This window comes from Stenella coeruleoalba (genome assembly GCF_951394435.1).
Source record: "Stenella coeruleoalba genome assembly, chromosome: 1".
NCBI classification, from domain to species: domain Eukaryota; kingdom Metazoa; phylum Chordata; class Mammalia; order Artiodactyla; family Delphinidae; genus Stenella; species Stenella coeruleoalba.
This window is the reverse complement of record NC_137169.1, coordinates 8,476,463-8,498,452: the sequence shown is the minus strand read 5'-3', so window position 1 is coordinate 8,498,452 and position 21,990 is coordinate 8,476,463. Positions and strand designations below refer to the sequence as shown.

At 47.7% G+C, this 21,990-nt stretch overlaps 1 protein-coding gene across 5 annotated transcripts in view; it reads left to right on the top strand.

Moving 5' to 3' along the window:
- The window catches only part of MTOR (mechanistic target of rapamycin kinase), a 116,404-nt gene extending 95,738 nt beyond the window's left edge, over nt 1-20,666 (top strand). For all 5 annotated transcript variants that reach the window (XM_079924355.1, XM_079924356.1, XM_079924357.1 and 2 more), the window contains exons 39-58: nt 2,569-2,814; nt 3,480-3,580; nt 4,272-4,368; nt 4,813-4,911; nt 5,210-5,332; nt 5,528-5,710; nt 6,134-6,268; nt 6,487-6,661; nt 7,992-8,127; nt 9,181-9,328; nt 9,953-10,075; nt 11,313-11,395; nt 12,601-12,673; nt 13,628-13,702; nt 14,093-14,228; nt 14,875-14,940; nt 16,173-16,253; nt 16,529-16,609; nt 18,783-18,888; nt 19,579-20,666. In XM_079924355.1, coding sequence (XP_079780481.1) covers nt 2,569-2,814; nt 3,480-3,580; nt 4,272-4,368; nt 4,813-4,911; nt 5,210-5,332; nt 5,528-5,710; nt 6,134-6,268; nt 6,487-6,661; nt 7,992-8,127; nt 9,181-9,328; nt 9,953-10,075; nt 11,313-11,395; nt 12,601-12,673; nt 13,628-13,702; nt 14,093-14,228; nt 14,875-14,940; nt 16,173-16,253; nt 16,529-16,609; nt 18,783-18,888; nt 19,579-19,594 — 2,283 coding nt within the window. In that variant the 3' untranslated portion in view covers nt 19,595-20,666. The remainder of the gene's footprint in view (nt 1-2,568; nt 2,815-3,479; nt 3,581-4,271; nt 4,369-4,812; nt 4,912-5,209; nt 5,333-5,527; nt 5,711-6,133; nt 6,269-6,486; nt 6,662-7,991; nt 8,128-9,180; nt 9,329-9,952; nt 10,076-11,312; nt 11,396-12,600; nt 12,674-13,627; nt 13,703-14,092; nt 14,229-14,874; nt 14,941-16,172; nt 16,254-16,528; nt 16,610-18,782; nt 18,889-19,578) is intronic.
- The last annotated feature ends 1,324 nt before the right edge of the window (nt 20,667-21,990 follow it).

Sequence of the window (21,990 nt, the reverse complement as noted above, 5' to 3'; positions counted from 1 at the left end):
CTTATTATACCGTGAGTGTGTGCGTGGCTCTGGGGATGCTGTTGTCTTACAGACGCTTGGCGGCTTGTTTTCCTAGAGCATCTGCACACATGGTTAGTCTCTGGAACTTGTGTCTTCCCTTGGGTCATCTGTTCCTTCCCAGCTTCTTTCTGATTCCCATCCCTTTCTGCTCCTCATCTAAGAACTGAACTTTCTGTTTTTATTGGAAAGCTCCGGGTAACATCCTGTTATATCATAGGAAATTTTTCAAGAAGATAAACAGAATTAGAAAATGTATAAAAGATGTGATTGACTGGGAGAGGACTGAGTCTTGGGCGTATATGTCTTTGGTGAGAGCACACATTCTCATGTTTTTCTCTCTTTTCTGAGGGGCCTCCTGGTAAGAGCTTCGTGGTGTGGCAGGTGTCCTCCATTTCTCTCCGGTGTCTCCTTAACCGGCTGATACTGTGTGAATTAATCCCTCTGGGATCCAAACCTGCATCTGGAGACCACAGAAACATCAACGAAATTCTTATGCTGCTTTAAGCATGCTTCAGTCTGATCTGAAAAATGCTCATTTTGTGAAAGCAGCAGTAATTATTCTCTCTAGGACAGCTTCAGTCTGAGGCTGGAAGAATATGTCCAGTGAACCCTTGGTCAGTTGGAACCTTACTAATTAGAACTGTGTCCTAACCAGATTACTTTTCTTCATTCAGCTTTTCAGAAAGAAACAAATCACAAGTAAAAAACTGGCTCCAGGACTTTTAGTTTTAGTTTTTTCCTAGCATGGGCCCTTTTGGGTCTATACTGTCTGGTACCATCAGTGGTGTGTGTTAGTCCCATGTGCATGCAGGACTCTTTCTGTCTTGTTCAGCGGGACCCCCAGCTCATAGTACATATGTAAGAGGTATTTGTCAAATAAACAAAAGTATGGGAAAACTGAGCCTGGGTCATTGTAGGATTCTTACTCATCAAATAGAGGTTGATTATGATCAATCTACTCTGCTTAGCTGGGGAAATGGACACTTCCATGTTAAAGAAAGGTTTTTAGCAAGGGATGCAAAGGAATTTACTGATTATCCAGAAAGTCCAACTATGAGTAGATTTTTTTTTTTTTGGCTCTGATGGGTCTTTGTTGCTGTACGCAGGCTTTCTGTAGTTGAAGTGAGTGGGGGCCACTCTTTGTTGCGATGCGCGGGCTTCTCATTGCAGTGGCTTCTCTTGTTGTGGAGCACGGGCTCTAGAGCGCAGGCTCAGTAGTTGTGGTTCACGGACTCAGTAGTTGTGGCTCACGGGCTCTAGAGCGCAGGCCCAGTAGTTGTGGCTTGTGGACTCAGTAGTTGTGGCTCGCGGGCTCTAGAGCGCAGGCTCAGTAGTTGTGGCGCACGGGCTTAGCTGCTCCGCGGCATGTGGGATCTTCCCGGACCAGGGCCTGAACCCGTGTCCCCTGCACTGGCAGAGTATTCTTAACCACTGCGCCACCAGGGAAGCCCAATGAGTGGATTATTTAATGTCCTCCTACCACTGCAAACTTACCAGGTCCCAAATCAAACTGTCCCTCATGCTCTGTACACCAGGCAATGCTATTCCATAGCGTCACTGCAGCTCAGAGCGTCAGAGGTGTGAATGGTTAGCGCCAGAGGCTGCTTCTGGCAAGCAGGCGCTGAGCACTGGCTCTCTGACAGGCCCCGAGCCAGGTGTGAGGGACGAACTATGACCAAGAGTCACCCTCCGTGGTGGTCCTGTGCTCTCAGTGTGTCCCCTTCCCCACTGTCCTCTGGCCTGGTTAAGACCTTCACCCTCACCCCCTGAACCTCTGCCCTCTTAAATAATCTGTTTTATATCTGCTGCCAAAGGAATGTTTGAAGCCCAGCTTTTAACTCAGCTTTAAAAACTCCATTTCCTACAGAATGAGATGGGACGCCCTTGGTCTCACATGCCAGCTGCTCCGTGGTCTGAGCCTGCCGCTTTGCTGGGCTCCCCCTCACTGCTCTCCTGCGTGTGCTCTAAGCTTCAGTCACATCTGTCTGCTTGTGTCCTGTGAACTGTGCCGTGCTTGCCCAGCCTGCATCTCTGTCCCTGTTCCTCCTCTGCCAGGACGCCCTCCCTGCCGCCCTCTTGCGCCGTCCTTGCCCATCTAAGGCTGCTCAAGACCCGCCGCAGTCTCTCCTCTGTGACGCCTTGCCCGCCCGTCCCTGGCATTCCCGTTGTCTGTCTCTTGTTGCCCCGGTCACGTTCTGCCTATTTTTAGGTTTTTGAGTAACCTACCCTACTAGATTAGCAGGTCCCTGAGAAAAGGCCCATAGCTTGTTCCTCCTCATGTGCCCCCCACCCCGCCCATGGCACTCACCACAGCCCCCGATACAGCAGATGCACCGCAAAATGAATGAATCGCATTGGATTTAGTAAAATGCCCCATTCCCCAGTGTTCCACGAAGTGAGGATTTGCTGTGCTGACCACTAAGAAGAAAGGGTGGCCTGCACTCTTCCTCAGCTGCGGCCTCACACCCTCAAGGCCCTTGATGCCTGAGCTTCCTGCCCCTGCTGATGTCACAGCCCCGATGTCTGTCCTCTCGTCCCCGCCCACAGGCCTGGCATGCGTGGGCTGTGATGAACTTCGAGGCTGTGCTCCACTACAAACATCAGAACCAAGCCCGCGATGAGAAGAAGAAACTGCGTCACGCCAGTGGGGCCAACATCACCAACGTGGCCACTGCCGCCACCACGGCGGCCACGGCCACTGCCACCAGCACTGAGGGTAGTAACAGCGAGAGCGAGGCTGAAAGCACTGAGAACAGCCCTACCCCATCTCCTCTGCAGAAGAAGGTCACTGAGGTACCCTTCCTTCCTCCCCCATCAAGGACGGACCCAGGCACCTGGCGCTCTGAGGGATGGAGGCTGATAGGAGCCTGAGGCCCTACTCGGAAGCTCTGGTTGAAGCCAGAAAACATGGTTTGCCATCGGCATTGTTTGAGACAGTACTTTTGTTTATATATTTGGGTTTGGGGAACTGACGTAGCCCCTGTGCTGAAGAATGAGGTCCTTGTCATGCTTCCCATGTGACTGAGCTCATTCTCCTAATGCTCTGCACCGGTGTGAAGGCAGCCTACACATCTTCGGGCCCACTCTGAGCACAGAGCCCGGCAGAGTCCATCCCCTGTCTTTTTCTCTCCCCTTCCACCTCCCCTGAGGCTGTCGGTTCAGGGCCTGGGGCAGCTGACCAGCCCAGAGATCAGCATGTTCAGGGCCTTAGCCCCACCTCCTCTGCCACCCTGTTCCGGAAGCCACTGTTAGCCCAGGATAGTAACAGTTACGGCACCGTTGCCATTACTGAATGCTTGCTCTGTGCCAGGTGCTGATATAAAGGCTTTCTGTGTATTAGCTGCTTTAATCCTCATAACCACTCTTTGAAGGGGATACTATTTAGTATGCTCTTATGCCCATTTTACAGATGAGAAAGCTGAGGCAAGAGTGTCACTAACATACGTGTGTTCCAACAGGATTTGTCCAAAACTCTCTTGATGTACACCGTCCCTGCTGTCCAGGGCTTCTTCCGATCCATCTCTTTGTCACGAGGCAACAACCTCCAGGACACGCTCAGGTATCAGGGAAAGGAAGGGAAGCCCTGGTGGGCCATGTGGATGGCAGGTCACAGAAGTCACACATAAAGTCCTCTTTCCCTGCCCACCCCGATGAGCACGTCCCAGAGTCGCAGCTGACCAGCCCCAGCTGTGCGGGTGAAATCTGCAAAGAGGAGGGAGCAGTGGCCCAAGGACTGCCCGTGTGTGGCTTGTTATGTAGGAAGAAGAAACCCAGCTGTTTCTCCCAATATCGCTGAAATTCCTTCAGCTTTTGGAGGCAACTCTGAGAGGCCTAAACAAATGGCAACAGGCCAGCCAGTCCAGAGGCTCTAGGTGACCAGCCCTCCTGCGTTTGGGGGTCTCCACTGGCTAAGTGCCAGGTTTCCAAGTTGCTGCTGTGCTACAGGCAGCTCTTTCTGCACGTGCAAAGCTTATCCATGGGCTCGTCTGTTAGTGTTATGAGCTGATGCCATGGTGACCCCTCTGTGTTACCTGGAATTAAATAATCATTCACTTGGAATAATCTTCCTGTGTTTGGCCGAGCACCGCTGGCCATCCCCACCCACCCACTCCCAAGCAGTCCCAAGACCGAACACATTGGAGAGCCACTGATTTGGAATTCTGCCATTTCTCTTCCCAAGAGTCTTGAAGATGAAAAAACAGACAAAAGCTGGTAAATTAAATTTTCTATGACTCATTTTTCTTTTCCAGAGTCCTCACCTTATGGTTTGATTATGGTCACTGGCCAGATGTAAATGAAGCCTTAGTGGAAGGGGTGAAAGCGATCCAGATTGACACTTGGTTACAGGTGAGGGTACTTGGTTACAGGTGAGGACACTTGGTTACAGGTGAGGCTCCTTGGTTTTAGGTGAGGACAATTGGTCATGGGTAAGGGTACTTGGTTACAGGTGAGGTACTTGGTTACAGGTGAGGACACTTGATTACAGGGGAGGACACTTGGTTACAGGTGGGGATGGGTCAGATTTTGCTCCTCGTCTGTCTCCTCTTACAGTCATACACTGTTGAGAGTAGCAAGGAAGTATGTGCTGTACAGTGGTGAGGAAGTAGGGATCGACCCCAAGGTCAAGACTCCATATTTTCTTCAGTTCCTTTTAGAGAACTGAAGAGAATGAACCATTTCCAAGCCCAACAGCATCTACCAAACAAGTCATAAGAGCTGTTCGTGGCTCAGAAGAATAACTGGAGTTGTTTCCACATCTCATGCTGCACACTGTGTCTTTCTGAATATCAGGTTATACCTCAGCTCATTGCGAGAATTGATACGCCGAGGCCCTTGGTGGGACGTCTCATTCACCAGCTTCTCACAGACATTGGTCGGTACCACCCCCAGGTACGTGGAGACCCGGGGCAGTTTCTCATCTAACTGCTGACCTTCTGATTTGGTGGTCAGCCTTTCCTAAAGCTGCTCTAGAGATGCGAGTGCAACTGGGAGCTAAGTGTCCTGTCCTGCCCCCGGGAGGGCCTGCCTAGCTGGCAGGCTCTGGGACCCAGGGCCCTTCCAGGAAAGAAGGAACCCCCGCCAAGATCGTATAGCCCCTGCCTGGTAGACTCAGATGAGTGTCGGTATCATCTTCTTGTCATCCTCCTTTCACACGAGTTTGGAGATGTTCCTTCTGTGTTTGCTTCAGGCCCTCATCTACCCGCTGACGGTGGCTTCTAAGTCTACCACCACGGCCCGTCACAATGCGGCCAACAAGATTCTGAAGAACATGTGCGAGCACAGTAACACCTTGGTACAACAGGCCATGATGGTGAGTCAGGGCCGGGGCAGATTTCAGGGCCTCTGGTCACCGAGCAGAGGTCTTGAGTGAGATTGTCTTTCTTCCTCATGACAGGGCTGCGTACTCCCTCTGGCTGCCAGATGGAGTACCTTCTGTTTCTCCGAGACAGGCCTTCCTGAGCTCAGCTTATCCTTGGTGCTTCCCTCCTTCCCCTTTCTGACCCAGGTGAGTGAGGAGCTGATCCGAGTGGCCATTCTCTGGCATGAGATGTGGCACGAAGGCCTGGAAGAGGCATCTCGCTTGTACTTTGGGGAGAGGAACGTGAAAGGCATGTTCGAGGTGCTGGAGCCCCTGCATGCTATGATGGAGCGGGGACCCCAGACTCTGAAGGAAACATCCTTTAACCAGGTATGGAATGAAAAAGCGTCAACTGACGGGACTCCAGAGCCTTTTGCAGACGCCTTTCCCTCTAACCTCTTTACTGACTTGAAGAAAATGTATTCTGATGGAGGGAGGTCATAGGATGTAAAACATCAGAAATTTATTTGTCACTAAGTTACAAGAACTCTCCCAAAACTTTAATGGGAAAACTATGGGATTCCTCACGAGGCCATCTCGTCTGTCTTCCGAACTTACTTTACCTGAGAAGCCATTCTGAGGTTGGGACTTTGGGGCTGGAATACTGCCGAGCTTCCCTGCTGAGCGATCCAGGCCAGTGCCTTCTGGCCAGGGTGCGCTCCCGAGGAGTTCTGCTGTCTGCCTGGGGACTCAGCCTTGTGGCTTAGTCAACACAAATGACAACTTGCAAATTTCCCCTGCATTCCCTCTCAGGCGTATGGTCGAGATTTAATGGAGGCCCAAGAGTGGTGCAGGAAGTACATGAAATCAGGGAATGTCAAGGACCTCACCCAAGCCTGGGACCTCTATTACCACGTGTTCAGACGAATCTCAAAGCAGCTGCCTCAGGTAGGATCTTGAGGCTCCAGCAGGGTTAACGGTCATTATAGTCCTTTCTGTTTTATTGTCCGTGAACATTCTAACACTAACCCCCCAGCACCTGGTTCCACTTCTACCTGCAGACAAGGGACAAGTCATCGCTATTAGCAACCCATTGAAAAATACTTAAATGGCATTTAAATTCCTCCCTGAGGCAGAAAACTAAACCCTGTGGTAATTATTCACAGCTCACATCCTTAGAGCTGCAATACGTGTCCCCAAAACTTCTGATGTGCCGGGACCTGGAATTGGCTGTGCCGGGAACATATGACCCCAACCAGCCGATCATTCGCATTCAGTCCATTGCACCATCTCTACAAGTCATCACATCCAAGCAGAGGCCCCGGAAGTTGACGCTTATGGGTAAGGACCGTCGTGCAGACCCGAGACTCGGGTAAGGACCCAAGTCTCCCTCCCACCCTGGCAGACCCCTCCCCTCTCCTGAAACGACTGCTCGCTGTCCACATGACTAATCTTTCTCCCGTTTATTGAGAGCCGAGTAGGGAAAAGTGGGTTTCTCCTTTACTGTCTCCTCCCTGGGACCCCTCGTTGATTCATACAGCTGTGCTTACTTAAGTGAAGCATAACACTCCCCCCCACCCCCAGAACAGGTGGAAGGGAGCTGTGAAGGCCTGCGATGTGGAGCATGGGTGGGTGGGCAGCTGTCAGGGAGCTGATGAGGCAAGAAGGAGGCCCCGGATGCAAGCACGGCAGGTGACAGGCCACGTCGAAGGAAGGGCACCGGGCTTGAGTGTCCCTGTTTACTCTCACATTCTCTCTTTGTGGGAATTGCTGTGTAAAGTGAACAGACGGAAGTAGAACTCAGTTCAGACAGTGAGGTTCGTTACCTAGGGGGTGTGGTTTCGGGAGGCCTGAGTGCTCTGCTGACACTCTCAGCTTTCTTGCCTTTAACAGTGATTGTGTTTTCTAAACAGTGATTATTCACCGGCAGCAGCAAATGGTGGTCCACGGGTTATTGTCTCTCCGTGGGCTGGCCTTTTCTAATACTAAAACACGTGTTGGTCAGCTTTCAGCAGCGTCTAATTAAAGAGACTTTACCAAAGGACTGTTTTCGGAGGAGTGGCTGAGTTAAGAGAGCCGGTAGTGTGAAGTTAGTCCTCACCCCTAACCTCCAGCATGAAGAGGGCACAGAGCCCGCCAAGGGCTGTAACCTGGAAAGAGAGGCCGTCCCCTAGAAGCCGTGGCTCGGACAGTGGGAGGGAGCTATTTCCAGAACCGTAGCCTGGCCAGTTGTCAGGGGCAAGTACCCTGACCTCTCCCTCTTCCCACCCTCTAACCTCCCGCCACTGCCCCCATTGGCCAAGCACACAGGGGAGCCCAGGGGATGTGGTCTCTAGGAGTCAGGCTTCTCGGGTCAGAGCAGGACAGAGAAGGACAGAAAGTGGGTTGGGGAGGGGACATGTAGAGTGACCATCTTTGTGCAGACTTGTTCCTGGCCCTCGAAGACAGTTTTTTAAAAATTTTACTTATGTTGATTTGAACATCTCATTGGCGGACCATTAACAGGAGGGCCATTCTTTTCATCCGTTCTAGGGAGTGTTTCTTCTCTTTGTAGGGACAGTATGACTGGGTAAGTTATGTGTCCACAGACTTGTGAATGCAGTGGTGGTCCACCAGCCAGTGGGATTGAGACCCTCTGATCCTCGCTGACTGCTCCCCCCATTCTTTACAGGCAGCAATGGGCACGAGTTTGTCTTCCTCCTGAAGGGCCATGAAGATCTGCGGCAGGACGAGCGAGTGATGCAGCTCTTCGGCCTGGTCAACACCCTTCTGGCCAATGACCCAACATCTCTTCGGAAAAACCTCAGGTATTCAGGATGCCGAGAAATCTTCTAGTTATTTCTTAACATCTCTCCAGGTAGTCATGTACCTTTGCCAAATAAATAATTACATACCTGACAGGAAGTCATCGATAGCCAAGGTGTCAAAGAGAAAAATTCTCCAGGTTTTTAGACTGTTCTCATGGGAAATGCCTTTGATAACCTCCAGAGGATTCAGAAAGGAACACTTTGTGGCCTTTAGACTGGAGATTCCACAAATTCAATGTGTTCTACCCTTACAGGATGACAGCCCTGCCAAGCCCTTCCTGTCCTCAGTCTTCTCTTACTCCTCTTTCTGTTAAGAACATAGATATGGGGCTTCCCTGGTGGCGCAGTGGTTGAGAGTCCGCCTGCCAATGCAGGGGACACGGGTTCGTGCCCCGGTCCAGGAGGATCCCACATGCCGCGGAGCGGCTGGGCCCGGGAGCCATGGCTGCTGAGCCTGCGCGTCCGGAGCCTGTGCTCCGCAACGGGAGAGGCCACAACAGTGAGGGGCCCGCGTACCGCAAAAAAAAAAAAAAAAAAAAAGAACAAAGATATTAAGTGGGGAGGTTATTTTAGGCTTAGAAATAATCACGGGATTGTTCCCCCAAAGGAGTGAGTTTGTTAGACAGCTTGGGAAGGCTGATGGTGCCTTCACACCGTCAGCCCCCTGACTCTGTGTGATGCGTTATCCTTCACAAACGTCCCTCATCACACACCCCACAATAGCCCTGTGCCGGCGGGTTCATTCAAACCAGTTTGCATGTGCCATGAGTGGATCAAAGTTCTACTCTGGGGCTTCCCCGGTGGCACAGTGGTTGAGAGTCCGCCTGCCGATGCAGGGGACACGGGTTTGCACCCCGATCCAGGAGGATCCCACGTGCTGTGGAGTGGCTGGGCCCGTGAGCCATGGCCACTGAGCCTGCGTGTCTGGAGCCTGTGCTCCGCAACCGGAGATGCCACAACAGTGAGAGGCCCGCATACCACAAAAAAAAAAAAAAAAAAAAAAGGTTCTACTCTGTTTTCTGCTCAGTGACCCTGCTTCCTCATGGGTTTTAGCATCCAGAGATATGCTGTCATTCCCTTATCAACCAATTCGGGCCTCATCGGCTGGGTCCCCCACTGTGACACGCTGCACGCCCTCATCCGGGACTACAGGGAGAAAAAGAAGATCCTTCTCAACATCGAGCATCGCATCATGCTGCGGGTATGTGATGAGTCTGCCAGGCCCAACCCTTCAGTGTCTCGGAGGCAAAACTCACCAGTCAGGGAATCTGCACAAAGCTGCTTTTCTCGTTCTCCTATACGTGTCCACCACTGAAAAATCTGTTTGAGGGAATTAGCTGTTGACAAAGGATTAATGATGTGAGTCCTAAAGCAGATAACCTTCTCTAAGAAACAGAAGGACCCTAAAGCCCAGAAATTAGGTTTCCACCACCCTCCGTGAGACTGGACAGCATTATGTATCAGGCAACATGTATCTACTGAATACTAATAATGTATACAGAGCACTGACTGGCCATATGGGGAAATAATGCTTAGTAGGTGTGTGAGTGAGGAGAACGAGAATTGTTTGTTGCCCAAAACCGTGAACCTTTCAGTGTTCTCGTTCATACCGGTAGCCTGGCACTGAGGCAAGGCCCGTTTTACCCTTAGCCCTGGCACTTCCTGTGGTCATTGGGTTAGAGTGGCCACTGCTTTTCTTTGTTTCCCTTCTCCTTTTGGCGGTGGTGGGGAAATTAGAACCCAGCCCCGCCTGGCCACGGAGGCTTGTTTCTTCCTGGGTTGCCTATCTCAGGCCGCCCCTCAGAGCCCTTGTGTCCTGGTGCAGATGGCTCCAGACTACGACCACCTGACTCTGATGCAGAAGGTCGAGGTGTTTGAGCACGCCGTCAACAACACAGCTGGGGACGACCTGGCCAGGCTGCTGTGGCTGAAGAGCCCCAGCTCCGAGGTACGGCACCCCACCCCACCCCACCCCACCCCACTCCACTCGTGCCACTGCCCTTTGGTGCACCCCCTCGGGTCAGGAGTGGTTTTCTTGTTTGTTCCTGTGCACCTGGTGGACGAGTCTCTGTAATGATTAGCTGTGGATGATGGGCAGTCTTTTAGAGCAGAAACTGAATGGGCGAGCCATGCAGTCTAGCAGTAGTTAGTAGTTTCAAGTTTCAACCATTGCTTTACGATAGTATTTTATTTAAGGCTGTTAAATCTTTTTCATATGTATTATAAATTTCCTATTTATTTGGTTTTTCAGTTTTGTTAACAGTATGTTTCTCAGTTTGAAATTTTTGTTTTGGTTTTGATGTGCATTTTTAAATGTTAGAAGTTAATAGATTTTTCATCCTTTTCTTTAAAGTCTACCTTTGGCTTTATATTTAGAAAGTCTCCACCTCAAGATTACTTACCTTTTCTTGTACTAATTATAAGATTTGTGATGTGATATGATACTGCTGTATGATAAATATAAAAGATGTTAAGAGAGTAAATTACATAAGTTCTTATCACAAGGGGAAAAAAAAGATTTGTGTTTACATTTAATCCTTAACCCAAGTTGGAATTTAAAGTTAGGGCATAAATTTTATTTTTTTAAGACGATGAAGTAATATTTTAGTATTACCAAATCATCCATCCTTTCACCACTATTTAAAAGAGTCAATTTTTATTATATACTAAATTCTTATATGCCTTTGGATTTCTTTCTAGAATTTCTATTTCATTGATCTTTCTGCCTGTTTCTCCTCAAGTATCCCACTGTTAATACAAGTCTCTTCTCATTGGCTATTTACATATAATTTTTTTCCAGATAAATTTTGGGATCATTTTGTCAAGGTCCCTCAAAAACGTGCCAATGAATTTTTATTGAAATTACATTAAGTGTATTGAATAATCTGGGAGGATAGTACATCTTTTCAATCTTAAGTGGATATCCTTAAATGGATATTTTCACTGACTCAAGTCTTTATATTTCTAAGCAAAGTTTAATTTATTTATTCATCTAAGTTCTGCACATTTCTAATTAAGTTTATTCTGAGCATAGTTTATCTTTGTAATTATGAATGTGATTTTGGTTCCCTTATACGTTCTAACTGCTTATTGATGGACTATAAGCAAACAACTGATTGGGGTATAATTATGTTGAAACAAGTTAGTTTCCAGAGCCTTGGTTCACGTGTGCTCCTGTGTTCTAGGTGTGGTTTGATCGAAGAACCAATTACACCCGTTCTTTAGCAGTCATGTCCATGGTTGGGTATATTTTGGGCCTGGGCGATAGGTGAGTGAATTTGTTTCTTTGAGTCTTGCTTCTTGAATGGCTTCATTTTGTAGCCATTGTAGTTTTCTTGAATGGCTTCATTTTGTTTTCCAGTGAGATTTATGACCATTTGGTAAGAATTTGTATTTTGTACTTTAGGCGCTTTTTGGGGCATCAACCTTAGTCCCCTATTTATTGTCCATGCCAACAGAACAACACATCAAACTAAAGAGAAGAAAAACAATAGTTCAAGGGTACTACTTTCTCCATAGGTTGGTTTAATGTATTAAAACCCATATTAAATCCAGTTGATTTTATTGATTCAATAAACGTTTATCAATCACCACCATGCTAAGATAAATAATTCTGTTTCCTTAATTGAAACCAACCAAAGTAGATCCTTCTGATATTCCTACATAATAAATTTCATCCTAGTGTACTGACTGAAAAAGTAGTTTAGGAATGTTCAGAAATTCAAAACAAAAACAACTAGTATTCCGACGTCTACTCTTCTTCTCCTGAGATCATGTTTCATGCAATTATTTGAGAGTGAAAAAAACTTTATCCCACAGAAATAATAAATTCCTGTTTTTAAAAACCTCAGAGGGACTTCCCTGGTGGTCCACTGGTTAAGACTCCGTGCTCCCAATGCAGGGGGCACGGTTCAATCCGTGGTCAGGGAACTAAGATCCAAAAAAAAAACTTAGTAAAACACCTGTTGAATTGGCTCAGGGGCTCAGGGAGATGAGACCCTATGATAGGTGCCGAGTAGCGAAGATAGAACCTTGTCACTCTGAGATGCCAGCACTGCCAGGAACCATTTATCCTGTGACCAAAGACCTTGGGATAGCAAATTGTCTCGGTGTCATGGGGCAGCTTGTGATTCACACAGATAAATTCTCATTTGAGCCCTAGGGCAGGGGTCGGCAAACCTTTTCTGTAAAGGGCCAGATAATAAATATTTTAGGCTTCGCTGGCCATACGATCTCCGTCACAACTACTCATCTCTGCTGCTGTAGCATAAAAGCAGCCTGAAACAGTATATAAACAAATGAGTGTGGCTGTGTTCCAGTAAAAGTTTACTTACAAAAGTTGGAGGGGTGCTGCTAGATTTTGCCTGAGTGCTGTAGTTAGCCAGCCCCTGGCCTAGAGTCTCACAGACTTGAGGATTTGTTCATCTGTGCTGCTCTCTTGACCTCCCCCGGTCTCTCTTCTGTTTCTCAAAGACACCCATCCAACCTGATGCTGGACCGGCTGAGCGGGAAGATCCTGCACATTGACTTTGGGGACTGCTTTGAGGTGAACACGCGTTCCAGAACACCACGTAACCTCACCTTCCCGGATGATCACTTTCCACCCCCCTCCAACCACTTAGGCAAACTTAAGCCCAAAATGCATTATCCTTACCCCTGCCTCTCCTACCAAGGTGATAGAAAATCAGTCTCATAAATGAAATCCATGCTCTTTGATACTTGCTGTAATTGGACTCAGAAAAAGGGGGATGGGGGGCACGGTTCACAACCCTCCTTTGTTTGTTTGTTTTTTTCTTTTCGGCCGCTCCGCGCGGCACGTGGAATCTTGGTTCGCTGACCAGGGAATCAAACCCACGCCCCCTGCATTGGAAGGGCGGAGTCTTAACCACTGGACCACCAGGGAAGTCCTTTATAATTTTTTTTTTAAGTTTCTTTTTTTTTTTTTTTGATGTGGACCATTTTTAAAGTCTTTGTTGAATTTGTTACAGTATGCTTCTGTTGGGTTTTTTTTTTGATGTTTTGGTTTTTTGGCCGCAAAGCATGTGGGATTTAGTTCCCTACCAGGGATCAAACCCGTACCCCCTGCACTGGAAGGCGAAGTCTTAACCAGGGAAGTCCCCACACACCCTCTTTAAGTGGAGGAATCCCTTATCCTTGACATGGCCTGCTGGTCAAAGGCCTGGGCGTGATGCACACTTGTCTTTTTCTTTTTTTCTCTCTTTCTCTCCCTCTCTCTTTCCTCTCTTTCTCTCTCCCCACCCTCCCTCTCCCCCTCTCCCCATTTCTCCCCCTCTCCCTCTCCCCCACCCTCTCTCTTTTATTTTTAGTTGTCTGTTCGATCCCAGTGACAAGACCCGTCACTAAACTCAAGCCTGCTTCCTTTCTGTGCTCTAATTGAAGTCGGTGCTGGTGATGCAAAGGAAAGCCACTTGCCTGCCCCTGGCTTCAGCTGAGGAAAAGTCTAACCAGTGGACTTGGTTTTTCCCTTTATTATCCTTAGGTTGCTATGACCAGAGAGAAATTCCCAGAGAAGATTCCATTTAGACTAACGAGAATGTTGACCAATGCTATGGAGGTGAGTGGATATTGATAATGAGCTGATTTGAAGTGGGACCGACACAGTTCCAACCCTCTCTGAGGACAGACTTGCTTCCTTGTTAGATCTCCAGTTCCCCAAATGCCCAGGTTATTCTGTAGTCGTTTCTTGGTATTTTCCATTGTGTTAGAAATGATCCGTCTTTGAAAGTCTTACCAACCTTTACTCCAGACCTTGTTTCATATGAATCACAGTCCTGACCTGACCCTTTGCTCTGAAGACATTCCCAGCCTGGCCCATCAGTAATGGGCTAAGTCGTCTTCCTGAGTGGAGGTGACACGCCTTCTTGACTGCCTGACTTTCGGTTGTAAGGCCTTCAGGGGCCAGTGTTGGTGACCTCTGTGGTGAATGGCTCTGGCCCATCTGCAGGTCACGGGCCTGGACGGCAACTACAGAATCACATGCCACACGGTGATGGAAGTGCTTCGGGAGCACAAGGACAGCGTCATGGCTGTGCTGGAAGCCTTCGTCTATGACCCCTTGCTGAACTGGAGGCTGATGGACAGTGAGTCTTAGCAAGTGCCTGGGAACTGGAGTCCGCACTCTGACACATTCCATTTCCCAATCCTGTCCCCCTTCAAGCGCGGAGCCCAAGACTCGTTACTAGGCTACCGCATTACATTTTCACAAAGCAGCTCTGGTGGCTGGAAATGAATTTCACGTATTTTTATTAACTAAGACAGAAAACTCCAGTCATCAGTTTAGATACTAATTGAAACCTTTTTCAGAGTAAATTAAGTACTCTAATGATTTTTGTTTAGGTTTCATGTTGAGTAGCAGATGGAATTTTGACAGGAGATGCAAGCAGTTGCGGTATCTCAGCAATATCTCAGTCTCTTCTTTCTTCCTGTCTCCTTAGAAGGTGTTTGCTAATAAGAGGCGTCTTTTCCACTGTGCTTGTCATACTTTCACCTTGTTGTCTGGTTTACATTGTCTGAATCCAGCTCAACTATATAAAGTGTCCCTCAGGATGGGATACCTGTGCTAACAGCTACCCGTTTTCTCCCAAGCAATACGTCTTTGGTTCTTCTCTCTTAGGGGTTATAGCTTTTGGGAAAATTATATTTTTATGATTATAAGAAAATATATCAAGTTTTTTTCAAGTCAAAATTTGAAGCACTTTTTAACCCTCCCTTTATTTCTTTCCCTAGCAAATACCAAAGGCAACAAGCGATCACGAACGAGGACAGATTCCTACTCTGCTGGCCAGTCAGTAGGTGGGCGCATCCCCTGAAGGGTTGCAGATTCTGTCCTTTTCTGTCCATAGTGTTTCTAGAAGAGGGTGAGCTTTGTCACTGCCTTTAGGAAGCATGACTTAAAGTAGCAAGCGCCTAACGTGTGTTTTATTTAATGCCTCTCAGGAAGGAGTGGGTAGCTAAAGCTCAGGAATTTTGATCAAACTATCCAATCTTAATCTATCTGTAAAAACATAGTTAAAAGTATGTCTGGGGCTTCCCTGGTGGCGCAGTGGTGAAGAATCTGCCTGCCAATGCAGGGGACACGGATTCAAGCCCTGGCCTGGGAAGATCCCACATGCCGCGGAGCAACTAAGCCCATGCGCCACAACTACTGAGCCTGTGCTCTAGAGCCCGTGAGCCCCAACTACCGAAGCCTGTGTGCCTAGAGCCCGTGCTTCTCAACAAGAGAAGCCACTGCAGTGAGAAGCCCTCACACCGCCAACAAAGAGTAGCCCCCGCTCGCCGCAACTAGAGAAAGCCCGCGTGCAGCAACGAAGACCCAACACAGCCATAAATAAATAAATAAATAAATTTATTTTTTTTTAATGAAGTTCCAGGGACTCATTAATAAAAGTAGTATTATTACTAGCTTCAGTTTGAAGGCCTGTGATGTCCAAGGACAATGTGTAAATAACTTCATAGTTCTGATTCTAGACTGCTCTCCTGAAGGCCACAGTCATTGGAGGGTGACCCTAAAGCTTGTGGACTTTTTCTCCCCAGAATTGATGTATAAATTCCTCCAAGGAATAACATTTCAGTCATGTGTGTGACCCCTTGAAAGCTAGTTTTCTTTAGTTATTACCAGTTTTTGTCCAACCAAATTTTGTTACCGGATCTTTGACTCGTGATCCTATTCTGTGTGTCAGAACAGTTTATTAATGCTGTATGTTTGCAGATTCATGCTTTGCAGATTTAAAAACAATTTTTTTTGGCTGCGCCATGCAGCTTGTGGGATCTCAGGTCCCTGACCAGGGATTGAACCCGGGCCACAGCAATGAAGGCACCGAATCCTAAACACTAGACCACCCAGGAACTCGCTAAAAACTTTTAAATACATAAAGAGTAACATAACACTTCCTCTCTCCTTTCCCCTCTGAGATAGGTAGGGCAGGTGTTAAAGGGAATATAGTACATGAAGAATTAGAGCTAACACTTGAAACAGTGGCTTCTTGGTGTTTGAATTTTCTGCTAACTGATTTTTTTCCTCCTAGAAATTTTGGATGGTGTGGAACTTGGGGAACCAGCCCATAAGAAAACAGGGACCACAGTGCCAGAATCTATTCATTCTTTCAGTAAGTCCAGCCTCTGAGGAATCACACCAGTGACTAGCTCATTAAGAAAATAGCAGCTGTGTGCACCATGATGAGGGTCAGTAAGAGGAGGCAACAAAACTGCCTTTGAGCAGAAAAGACCCTGTGAATTTCTCATTATATTCTGAGGACAAAGCTAGACAAAGAAGAAGAATTACTCAACATTTACAAAGTGAATATTTGAGAAAACAGGGGCATCCATTGAACCTGTTGTGATGATCCAATCTTACTGTTATTTCTACTTTTGTGTATTCCAGTTGGAGACGGTTTGGTGAAACCAGAGGCCCTAAATAAGAAAGCTATTCAGATTATTAACAGAGTTCGAGATAAGCTCACTGGTGAGTGTGTGTATGTGTTTACTTGAGAGGGACATAAAATCTCCTTTAGTGGGTGGTTGGCCCAGTTTCCAGTGGTGTTGGTGCCTAAACTTTGACCCTGTGCTGCTAACTGGAGTGTCTCTGAGGCCATCAGTTAAGGACCCTCTCTGATTCTCTAATGACCAATAAACTTTCTTTAAGTAATGTGCTTAACCTTGTTTTAACAGTGAAGTTTAACAGTAAAGTTCTGTTGGGTCCAGAGTCAGCCAAATTCAGGCAAAACTTTTTTTATTATCATGGCTTGATATCAGAGCAAACCTGACCACTTGATTCGTTGCCCATCTGTGCTCAGGTAGCTGTTACGGAGTGGAGAACATGGAAGGGGAGAAACACATACTTTTGAACAGGAGACATGTCACATTAACCAGATGGTGTGACTTGGGGGTGGGAGGCGGGGAGGCAAAAGACCCCTCAGAAGGCGGTGAGGATGAACTGAGACGTGGGAGGCCCAGCACTGAGCATAGGGCCTGGCACGTAAGCTTTGTCGTCAAGGCACATTGGTTTATTGAGCACCCACAAGTGCTAGACGCTGAAGAAACGGTGTTGGTAAAAACAGGCAGCTTCCCTGCCTTCGTGGGGCTTAGAATCTAAAGAGGAGTACTGTTATGAGTGGAAGAGAGAGACTGGGGCTGTGATGCCAGTAACAGGAGTTCAGGAAAAGCTTTCCTCAGCAAACTACCCATGAGCTTAAAATCTGAAAGAGGAGTTGATTAGGGCAGATTGTTCCAGGTAAAGGAGGGAGCATAGCAAGAAAAAAGGTCCGAAAGCCTGCCAGTCTTAACTGCCCCGGAGAAAGGTGGGAGGAGCACAATGCAAAATGTTTTGACTCTGGGTAGGCCAGGGCCAGATCATACAGGACCTTATATTTTTATCCTATGTCTTATGGGCAGTGGGAAACCACTGAAAGGTTTTAAGGGGTTGGGGGGCCTGGGCGGGTTTGCATTGTGACATCCTGCCTGCTCTGGCTACGGGTGGAGCAGGGGCTCAGGGGAGGAAGCAGTTGCCACAGTCGTGCAGGCTGGACAGTTGATTAGACAAGGGTGGCAGCGGAGGTGGATTCAGGAGCCATTTAGAAGGTTAAAGCCAGAGGATTGATGGTGGGGCATGAGGGGTGGGGCGGGATCAAGTGTGGCTCCAAGTCTCTGGTGACCTTCTGAGAGCTGTGATGAGCCTGACAGCCAGACTAAAGCAATTGAAGAGAATGTGAAGTGAGAGAGAGAAGCGAGGGAATGGAGACAAGTTTGAAAACTCTTGAGAAGTTTGGCTGTGCAGGGAGGAGAGAGGATGAAGCTGGAGAAGGAGCAGTTGGAGAGGCTGTTTTTTCCTTCAGTAGGAGAGGAACGCGTTTACAAAAAAAGTGAGAACGTGAGGGGGAGAGTTTGCAGATATGAGTGAGAGGCAGGAGAATCGATGTAAGGCTCCTAAGGAAGCAGCAGGCGGTGGAGCAAAGTGCAGGTGATCTCGGCCTTAAATGGGAGGAGGGGCGGCTCTGTGGGTAACAGGAAGGAAGGAGAGGAAGCCAGCGCCTTGAGCACGCCCGGCACACTGTGCATTTGGCAAGTCCATTAAATCGCAGAGGGGGACATGAGGGCGCTGGTGAGGGCGAGGAGCCAGAGGAGAGGCTGGGACGTTCAGGGAGAGCAGAGGACTTGGAGTGGCCCTCGCGGAGATGGGAAGGCGCGCTGCCAGAGAAGCAGCACAGGCCGGCCAGGCAGCGCTCAGTGCCTGAGTGAGGTGGGAGAGTATGAATGTGATGAAAGCAGGCGGCCCTGCGGGAGGAAAGACTCGAAGGGGAGGCTAGAAGGATCGAAAAGAACCGGGTTCCTCGGCCACTTGCCGAACTCAGGGATGATTATGGACTAGAAGGAGGAGTCTTCATAAGCCCATCGGCCAGATCTTCGCCACTCCTGAACTCAGCCGACCGTAGGACTTTACCCTCCAGAACCGAGTATGTATTAAGAGGAGACTGGTGTTATCCAGGTCACGTGGAGGAGAATTTAAAATCCAACTATTGTCTAGCCTTTATATTCATGTATGAGGGGGAACTGATTTGGGCTGCGGGGACAGGTAAGCCAAACGGGGCAACGAGGAATAACCGGGTGCAGACTGGATGCTTCTGTTTCTCACGTCCTAGGTCGGGACTTCTCTCACGATGAAACGTTGGATGTCCCAACACAAGTTGAGCTGCTCATCAAACAAGCAACATCCCATGAAAACCTCTGCCAGTGCTACATCGGCTGGTGAGTGGCCTGTCAAAGCACCTCTGTTCAGATAAGCAATCAGGACCCCACCCTGTGCCCCAAACCCAGAGTCACAGAAAAAGATTTGGGCGGGGGTGGGGGGGCAGTATCCATAAAGGGAAATCGTGTTTCAAATCTCTTTTAAAAAAAGTTTGTATTCTCTGTGCTCATTGTTCCAAAAAGGAGAAAATGGAGAAATGCGGATGTGCATTTGGAAGGCAAACACCAAAATAAATTAAAATTACATTTTATATTGGTTTAGAAGAATAGGTGAGGCCCCCTTATTCGGGGTGGGGGGGTTCTTTTGGGATTTTTGCTGTCGATTCAGAGATACGGGAAGGGTAGGAGAAGAAACCAAAGCAGAGACAGAAGGAGATGAAAGGGCAAATTTATCATCCAGGATTGTAACCTCAAGGACCACTCTGGGGTCTGCTTTGATTAATCGCCTGAGGCACGCTTAAAGGTAGAAACTTGAGAGAGAGGATGGCGGGGAGGCGCCCTTCTGGGACCACAGCAGGCGTCAGCCCTGGACTGGAAATTATGAGCGTGTCCTGCACAATTCGGTGTGAAAGATCTCAGGGAACGTCCCAGGGGTTGTCAGACCTTGCTCTTTCCATTTTCAATGTATCCACGTAAAGCTTTGAAGAAGCCCAAATTATTAAAATACTCCTTTTCTCTCTGTCTTCTTAGGTGTCCTTTCTGGTAACTAGAGGCCCAGACATGCCCACAGCATTTCTCTTGAGGCTTTTGTACTTTGGTATACGCTTCCACTAAACTGAAGCCATGGTGAGAAAGTTCAGCTCTGTTAAATATTTTGAAATGTAAATGAAAAGAACTACTGTATATTAAAAGTTGGTTTGAACCAACTTTCTAGCTGCTGTTGAAGAATATATTGTCAGAAACACAAGGCTTGATTTGGTTCCCAGGACAGTAAACGCAGTGATACTACAGAAATCAAGCCATTGATTTTGGGGAACAGAAGATTTCATAACTTTAGAAATACGGGTTTTGACTTAACTCACAGAAGAACTCATAAGCGTTTGCTGACAGAAGAATGGCCTAGTCGATGCTCTCGACATGGACACAGCAAACTCAGCACAGTCATGAAGCCTCAGGTCCTGGAGGACACGGATTAGGGTTCTGAACTGTAAGGAAGCAGGAGAAGTTGACTTGGTCACCTTCACCCATCTCATTACCTCACTGGTCCATGGACGGCAGCAACAACCCTTGCACGATGGGCCAAAATGGATGGAAAAGGTCTGCCTTCTGCCTCACCCGTGATGCTGCACCGTACACACTTCAAGACTGGAGCCACTCGGAGGGGAGTTTCTTCAGATCGCCGGGCAGCCTCGGCTGAGCAGATACACGGAGCGGATCACAGAGCAGTAGGAGGCCCACACTGGCCTCCCCCAGCATGGTTCTGGGATGTTTTCAGTGAGGTCTGAACGCTCTGTGTTTAGAGCAAGGCCTTGGAATACAGGAATGCTGTCATGGAGGTGCTGACACAGAGGGGGATGGTCTAGTACATGTTGGGAATTAGGAGCAAAAGAAATATTAAACTAAATGCACAAAATATAAAGTGTAGCCATGTCTAGACACCATGTTGTATCTGAATAATTTTTGTGCCAATAAATGACATCAGAATTTTAAAAACATGTATATGAGTGGCTTTTTATTCCTACTTATTAGTCAGTTCATAAAGGAAGCAGTTACTTCTTCAACATTCGTTAACACTGAGTACTGGGACTGTGCAGGACAAGGGTCTACGTGACGTGGTCTCCATCCTTGGCTTGTTCACGGCCAGACGAGGTGGAGCCGGCATCTCAGGAGCAGACTGATAAAGCCACCGGGCTGCGTGGTGAGGAGAGCCACGTGCAGGGCGCTAGCCTTGGGTGGGGTCACTGATTCCACTGGGCAAACCAGGAAAGCCTCACAGAAAGGGGGGACACTTGCCAAGGGTCTTAAAGGAGGAGTGGGAGTTTGTCAGATGAAGCAAGTGAGGATGTTCTCAGCAGAAAAGAAGTATGAAAGCACAATATTGTGCAGGAATGGCAAGTGTTAACTTGAACCATATTAGATTGTAGATATTCGGCCATTTTTATATGTGAAACAGCAGTTTCACACACTTGGACCTCATGGTTCAGCATGTCTGGCTCAGTGGTCAGTGGGAAATAAAAGGAATAATAGTTAAAAGAATAATAGGAACTAAAAGGAGGCTAGAAAGTAGAACCAGGCCAGACTGGCCTGCCTCACAGTTCAGCGGCAAGGAGTTTGAACCTGATGCTGTGGACAACAGGGAGGGAACCACGTGAAGTTTTGAAACAGAGAAATAGAACCTGAGTAGTGTTTTTAAGAGAAACTGGTATCAAACAGGTGGAAAGAAAATTAAAAGCTAGTAAGGCCTAGTAAAACTGTTGGAATAATGGAGAGGAGGGAACTGGCAAGTACTAGATACAGATTCCTCTGAAGAGAAAGCATGCCTACAGAGTTCTTCCAAATTCCTGTGGGCCATAGCTACCCAGTAAGAAATACTGAATCATACAAGCTATTTAAGGAACTTGTAAAATGGACCTAGAGATTATCATACTAAGTGAAGTAAGTCAGAAAGACAAATACCATATGATATTACTTATATGTGGAATCTAAAGTACAACACAGGGACTTCCCTGGTGGTCCAGTGGGTAAGACTCCAAGCTCCCAATGCAAGGGGCCCAGGTTCCATCCCTGGTCAGGGAACTAGATCCTGCATGTGTGCCGCAACTGAGTCCGCACGCCGCAATGAAGATCCCAAGTGCCACAACTAAGACCCGGCACAGCCAAAATTAAATAAATATTTAAAAAATAAAATACAATACAAACGAACATATCTACAAAACTGACACAGACTCACAGACTCACTCTGTTCATAGAGAAAAGACTTGTTTGCCAAGGGGGAGGAGAGGTGGGATAGGGAAGGATTGGGAGTTTGGGATTAACAGATGCAAAGTATTACGTATAGAATGGATAAACAACAAGGTCCTACTGTATAGCATGGGGAACTATAGTCAATAACCTGTGATAAACCATAATGGAAAAGAATATTAAAAAGAATATATATATGCA